Source organism: Carlito syrichta, unplaced genomic scaffold (assembly GCF_000164805.1).
Source record: "Carlito syrichta isolate Samal-C Ts95f unplaced genomic scaffold, Tarsius_syrichta-2.0.1 Scaffold146527, whole genome shotgun sequence".
Classification (NCBI taxonomy): Eukaryota; Metazoa; Chordata; class Mammalia; order Primates; family Tarsiidae; genus Carlito; species Carlito syrichta.
Genome location: NW_007090623.1, coordinates 96,252 through 103,077, shown reverse-complemented (window position 1 = coordinate 103,077; position 6,826 = coordinate 96,252). Strand labels below are relative to the sequence as shown.

Genomic DNA, 6,826 nt, shown 5'->3' with positions numbered 1-6,826 from the left:
TCCACTCACCTCAGCCTCCCAAAGGCGTGGGATTACAGGCTGAGCCACCGAGCCTGGCGCAAAGTGACTTCTAAGGATTAACTGAAAGCTGACCAAAAGCAAAACCTTGAGTTTGGGCTTCCTCTTTGAAGAGGAGGGACAGAGGGCACTGAAAGGGAAGGTCTTGCTGTGTGTGTGGGGTGTTAGATGGCGGATCAGTGTCCATGGCTGGTTGCCATCTCATAGCACAGGGGCAGGCATAACCCTGGTGGAGTCCATCTGATTCTGGGCTTGGAGTTTTCAGAGAAGATTGGGAATAGGAGACACAGTTAAACAAGGTTGGGCTGGGTTACTAGGGAGCTACTTCACCAGAGTCACATAGAGAACTGTGCTTTATTCTGGTCTAGAGAGCCAGCAGGAGGCTGGATGGAGGTGTTCCTGCCAGCAGGGAAGGAGGAGTTGTGGGATAGCATGCCTGGAAGACATGGAGCACCCTTGCACGATTTCAGGCTTCGATGGTCCTCAGAAGGTCTGCAAGAGGGTTCTGGAAGTTCTTGAGCTCCAGGAAAAGGAACATGGAAGGGCGGGAGTTGTGAGGTCCTGGATCACTACAGGTCCTGTGTTTTCTGTACCTGCTTATCAGATGCTCAAAGCCGGGAAGGGGTTGGGGTCATGTGCTTCTGGCAAGAGCAACAAGTTTGTGAATTCATCCCCTTCTTTCCATAGTTTCTGCTTCAGGTCAGGTCCTGATCATGCCTCACTCTGCTTTCCGTTCTTACTCCAATAATGCCTTCTCCCAGTCTTTTGCCATATGGCTTCTCCTAAATTATGACCATTTTACTCTTTTAAAAATATTTCTTTGATGACTCATCAATGCTTTGAGTTAAATTCATAGCACATTCAGTCTTGTGGGACTGGACTCTTTCCTTTTTTTTTTTTTTTTTTAATTTGAGTGTGGGGGTGGTGCTCAAAACATTCATTTAAATTCATGCGACCCCAGGAAGCATGATGAGGTGGTTGTTTCTTTAAAAGGGAAGTTGCATTCAGACTGAGCCACACAGGACCCTGGGATTTATTTGGATTACAAATAAATGAATGTGAATCAGAGGCCTTTGTTCCTGAAATTATCTTACATGAGATCTGTGTTCTAGAATCTCATATATAAATAGAACCCTGTGCAGAGGGAAATCACCTTCAACAATGGCTAGAACCTTCGCTAGCTGAATCTCAGGGTCTAGAAACTCTGCTTTTAGCTACATCCCCACTGCATTTCCATCTGAAGTTAGTTCCCTCCAATCAACCTTAAGGGCTTTCTGGAAGAAGTGGATTTCAAGGAGAGTTTAAATGCCCTTTGGTCAAAGATTGTCTTCCATTCTTCTTTATTTTTTACCTTGACTTGACCTGTGGAAGTGAGGGCATCCTTGTCTAAAGAAATGTTGGAGGGCTTTCTGAAGTTATTATCAATGTGCTCAGCTGAATAATACGGTTGGGTTTAGTCCTTTGGTTCAACTATTTGTCACAGAGTGTAGAGGATGAATGGGTGGGGCCAGTGGTGGCCTCAGTTGTGATAAGACAGGATCTACTCCCCACATCCCATCAGTCATTCGCTCAATTCTCCCCATTAGAGCCAAACCCCTTGAAGGCAAATTGTATCTTTTGTTTTGTTTTGTTTTTTTTGAGTCAGAGTCTCACCATGTTGCCCAGGCTGGAGTGCAGTGGCATGCTCACAGTCACCGCAGCCTCGCCCTGCTGGGCTCAGGTGATCGTCCTTCTGCCTCAGCCTTCCAAGTAGCTGGAACTACAGGCACGCACCACCATGCCCGGTTAGTTTTTTGATTTATTGTAGAGATGAGGTCTCACCAAGCTGCCCAAGCTGGTCTTGAACAGCTTGGTGAGACCTCATGAACTCAGGCAATCCTCTCACCTCAGCCTCACAAAGTGCCGGGATTATAGGTGTGAGCCACCGCGCCCAGTGGCAAATTGTATCTTTGAAATGCCGAGCCTTTCCCAGGGCAGCAGGGAAATCATCAGTGGTTTTGGAACCACTTACCTGGGAACCAAACATTGGTGTTCAGGCTTTGCATCTCCTCACTGTATAACCTTTGGCAAATCCTTGGGCCTGGGTGAGATGAAATGAGATAAATAGGATTGGACCAGATCAGAGATTAAAGCAAGGAAACTTCTTTCTTTAAAAGAAATCTTTACAGACGCCCAATGTAAACAAGCAGATATTTATGAAGAAGCTTTGGTTAGATCAGAGACAAAGCCCCTTTGGGTTTCCCTTTCATGTTGTGTTCTGGTCCCTGAGGTACCTCTATGGCCCTGTGGGCTCCAGGTAACTTGTGGACAGATTGCTGGACCAGAGAGCCCTGGAGACCCTTCTGGTCCTTGAGTTCTTGGTGATTGAGTGGCCTTGCTCCCGGGTTAGATGGAAGACTATCCACTTGTGTTTATCTCTTCTCCCTATGGCACCTCTTTAAAGTGATAGTAAAGAAAAAGGAACATGTTGTTTCATAGCTGATAAGCTAACTCCGAGCCTGAGGAACCTTGGACTCCAGCCCCTGAAAGAGAAGACTTGAAGGAACCCTACAAGAGGTCATGAGGGGACTGAGGTCTGGACTGCCCTCTTGCTTGTGAAGATGATACAGAATGGTTGGCACTGCCAGAGTTAGAATGCTGAACTGGGAGACGGTGCTGACAGAGAAGGAATTTGTGACAGATGCATCCTATTGCAGAGACCAGCTGGTCAATCCCCAGTTCCCTCCCACCCCACCAAGCCTGGCAAGTCATTCATTCAACATAAATTAACTGAGTACCAGCTATATTCCAGGAACTGTTCTGGGCACTGGGGATATAATGTTGAATAAAGCAAAGTCTCTTTCATCCTGGGGTTCACATTCAAGTGGCAGAAAGTGCTACTGAGAAGAGCGAGCTCTCTTGGAGGGGGAGGAGGAGAGCCTTCCCGTTGCCATAGACACAAGTTTTCTTCTTCAATGAAATCTTCAAAGAAAGTCCAAATCCCAATAACTCTTCCAGTACCTCTCTACTCCAGAACAGCAGTGGTGAGTACCAGCCGGAAAGGGTGCAAATTCATGCATATCATTGGAAGACTTAGTTAGTCTTCCACTTTCTGGGATCAGTTCTCATGAAGAACACGGACATCTATTCTTCAGCTGCGAACTGATCTCTAGCCCTGGCCTAACCTTTAACCTTACCCATAGCCTTACTGTAGCCCTGGCTACATCCTAACCCATAATTCTGACCGACCCCTAACTTTCCCAATCCCCTTAATTGTGTCATTCTTCCACATATACATGCTGTGGTCAACAATAAGCACTAGCTTGAAGGGGTGAGGACTCAGCGCCACTCTCCCCCACCTTCAGGACAACAGAGTTCGGTGGTCAGGGCCAGTCACCTCCCAGTGGTCATGGGTTAGGGAGTATCTGGGAAAAGGATGTTGTTTCTGCAGTAAAGTGATTTCGAATAGTCCCGTTCCTAAGTTGACAGAGGCCGGAGGGAACTTGAGGTCAGTTATGATTTGATTATTTATGCCTAAATATTTGCCTAAAATCAATGAAATTGGACATCAGTGGAAATGGTAGAGGGCAGCAGTGAAATGATGTTCCCACTCAGAGCCTGGCAAGCAGCCCACTGCTCTGAGGACTCTTGGGGTGGCTCTTTGCTTTGCAGCTGTGTTTGCTTCTGCTCTGGAGAGATATTCTTTTGTTTCTTTTTATTTTCATCAGGAGAGAAAATAAGCTGGGAAGCAAGATATTAAACAAAGTTGGAAGATCCAAAAGAGTGGAAAACACTCAGGGCAGAGTTTACTTGGGGTATGTTAAAAATCTGTAATGAGCGACCCCCAAATTTCAATGACTTAGCACAATAAAACTTTCTCATTTACTCAAAGATCAACATGATTGTACCTGATTGAGCAGCTTTCCTGGGCAGCTCTCCCTCACGGGGCAATTCAGGGATCCAAGCTCCTTCTAACTTGTGGCTCCATTGTTTTCTGGAGACTCCAAAGTCCCAGAGACCTCTTCTGGGTCATCTACATATTAAGCCCAAAGAACAAAGGGATAGTGTGTAGAACTACATGAATATTTTAGGAACCAAGCACAACACTTGTGTCTAAGTTCATCAGTCCCACGCCTCCACTTTGTTGCAAAGGAGAAATGTGGTTTAGCCAAGTTCCAAAGAATAGACAATGGGTTTGTCTATTCAGCCTGTCTATGATGTGGGTTTCACTAAGCAATGCCTTATGGACGCATTGTGAAAAGAGCAGATAGATTGTTTGCTCTGAACCACCTGCTAGAACTGTAACCAGTGGACATACTTATGGCTTTTTATGTGGTTGTTTTTTCCAGATCAGACACAACATGTACATTTTCAGCATGACTTGTTGAAAAAAGGCTAGAATTGAGAATGCCATTAGGGAATGTGCTGGTGGTGGTGACAACTCCAGCCCACTCAGCTCTGGGAATGCAGTAGGAGAATTAAGGTGAACATTGAGTGTTCAGTGAACATTGTTTTTACCTTCATGGAGGGTATGCAATCTCTCTCTATAACAATCATTTCATGCCAGTGGGACTTTCTTACCTTCCTTTATCAGTACCTGACATTTCACTTTGATAATCTGGGTCTGCTTACTCCAAGAACCGGTGTGTTTCTCACTACATTGAATTCGTCTTCTAGTGGAGTTCACATACCAAGTCGCTATGTCCTTCAGCCCCTGAGATCTGATTACCAATTGTGGGATGGTGACCTGGGAGGAGTGGGGAACATATCCAATGGGGATATTCTGTGATGATGCAAAGGAAGTTAAGAAGTGCCAAAGATAAACTTTGCTAACCTGACAAATTCTCTCACCCCCAAGTGGAGCAGCAAATGCTAATGAGGGAAATTTCTTAACAGAGAATTAAAATAGGCCAGTTCATTCAAAGGAAGTGGCCTATAATCAACTTGAGAGGCCAGGCAGGGTTGTGTGACTCTAATCCCAATTAGGGAGGCTGAGACAACTCCTGCTGGGATGTCAACCTTCCAGCTCATGAATAAGATGGCTCAAAGCCATTTTCCATTTCCTTTCTCCTGGGCCAAGATTTACTCTCTGGAGAAGACAGCGAAGAAAGGAGGACTTCCCCTGATAATGATTCCCTGGAGGAATGAAAGGATGGAGGAAGCAAAAAATTCCGACTGTCCCAGGAAAAAAATTAGGAAGTGAGACTGACCTTCCTAACTCCAGTGTTCTCCACGCCTTATCCCTTGGGCTCCTACAACTGTCTCTTCCTCTCTTCTCTGTGGGTTAGTCACTTAGTCTCTCTGATCTTCCATTTTCCCATTTGTAAAATGGTGATAACCCTGCCTGCCCCTTTAGGGGATTAAGCATCTGCAGAACTCTCATTTACTTTCACGTTTGCACTCCCATTTGATTTATTCTTCTCTAGTGTTTTGTTATTTAATTGTTTACCTCTCTTACCAGAAGACAGTGAGCTACTTGGGTTTTTCAGTGATTGTGATATATTTTTCTCCTTCTTCTCCTCCTCCTCCTCCTTCTTCTTTTAGTTGGTGTCCCACTTTGTTGCCCAGGCTAGAGTGCAGTGGCATGATCACAACTCACTGCATCCTTGAACTCCTGGGTTCAAGCTATACTCCTGCCTCAGCCTCCTAAGTAGCTGGGACTACAGGCACGAGCCACCACGCCCAGTTATTTTGTTGATTTTTTTTGCAAGGAGATAAAAATCTCACTATGTTGGCCGGCTGGTCTCCAACTCCTGGGTTCAAGGAATCCTCCCACCTTGGCCTTTCAAAGTGCTGGGATTAATAAGCGTGAACCACTGTGCCCAGCTCCATATTTATCTTTTTATGCTCAACAGCCAGTTCAGTGCTGGCTTCTTAAAGTTGCTCAGTGAATGTTGGATTAGTGGATGAAAGTATGAATCAACAAATGAGCAAATGAATGAATGAATGAAATCACGAAAGAGTGTACCTCTGAGTGTCATTGAGGGTCAGAGTTTATGTCTTTTTCTCAGGTACCAGTCCTTCTGCAAGAGATGACTGGGGTGAGCTTTCCCACATCCCTGCGAGCCTGGTCTGTATATGACAGGACTGGGTACCTTTATCCTAGGAGGAATGCTTTGAGAGGTACCAACAGATAGTTGGACGAGAAGGGTGCATGCTCCTTCTTCCAATGTGGGAGTAACCTGCCCACAGAGTAGCACTTCTCTTCCCTGTTGTGTGCTGTGAGCCCAAGGAATCCCTTCCTTGGGGGTAGCCCCCACCTCTATACTTCGGTATAGTGTTGCTCGGTAGTGGGTGGATAAGTCTGCCCAACCATGGGGTTCTTAACAGACCCATACAGGTCTCATCAGGGACCTGAGATTCAGGACAGAGGTTGGTTGGACCCTAGCAAACTTTAGATTTTTCTTTCAAGGAGGATGATGCAGCATACTATGTGGGTACATTTTTTTCCCTAAGCAATATAGCTGAGGAAAAGATTTGTCTATAGGTGTATGAAGATTGAAAAATTGGTCACCAAATTGCACTTCCCATCAATACCTCTTCCATAGCCTCCTGGTGGGAACAGTAATTGTCACTGTCCCATGACCTTGGGCTTGGCCTTATGACTGTTTTGGCCAATGGGATGTTAGCAGATGTGATGAAAGCAGAGGCTTGAAATGTGCTTGTGGGGTTGGGCTTGTGTTCTTGTACTTCTGCCATCACCATGACTCCCATATATGAGATAGCCATTGTGTCTTCATTCCATGCACCCAAATGAGACACCTGGAGTGAAGCTATCCCAGTGCCTGCAGACATATGGTTGAGAAATAAATGCTTATAGTTGCATGCC

At 45.5% G+C, this 6,826-nt stretch overlaps 1 protein-coding gene across 1 annotated transcript in view; it reads right to left on the bottom strand.

Moving 5' to 3' along the window:
* Window positions 1-2,063, bottom strand: part of ADRA1D (adrenoceptor alpha 1D) — a 31,143-nt gene extending 29,080 nt beyond the window's left edge. Inside the window, 1 exon segment of the mRNA XM_008050448.1 lies at window positions 2,030-2,063. Within this exon segment, the coding sequence (XP_008048639.1) occupies window positions 2,030-2,063 (34 nt within the window).
* Between the last annotated feature and the right edge of the window lie 4,763 nt (window positions 2,064-6,826).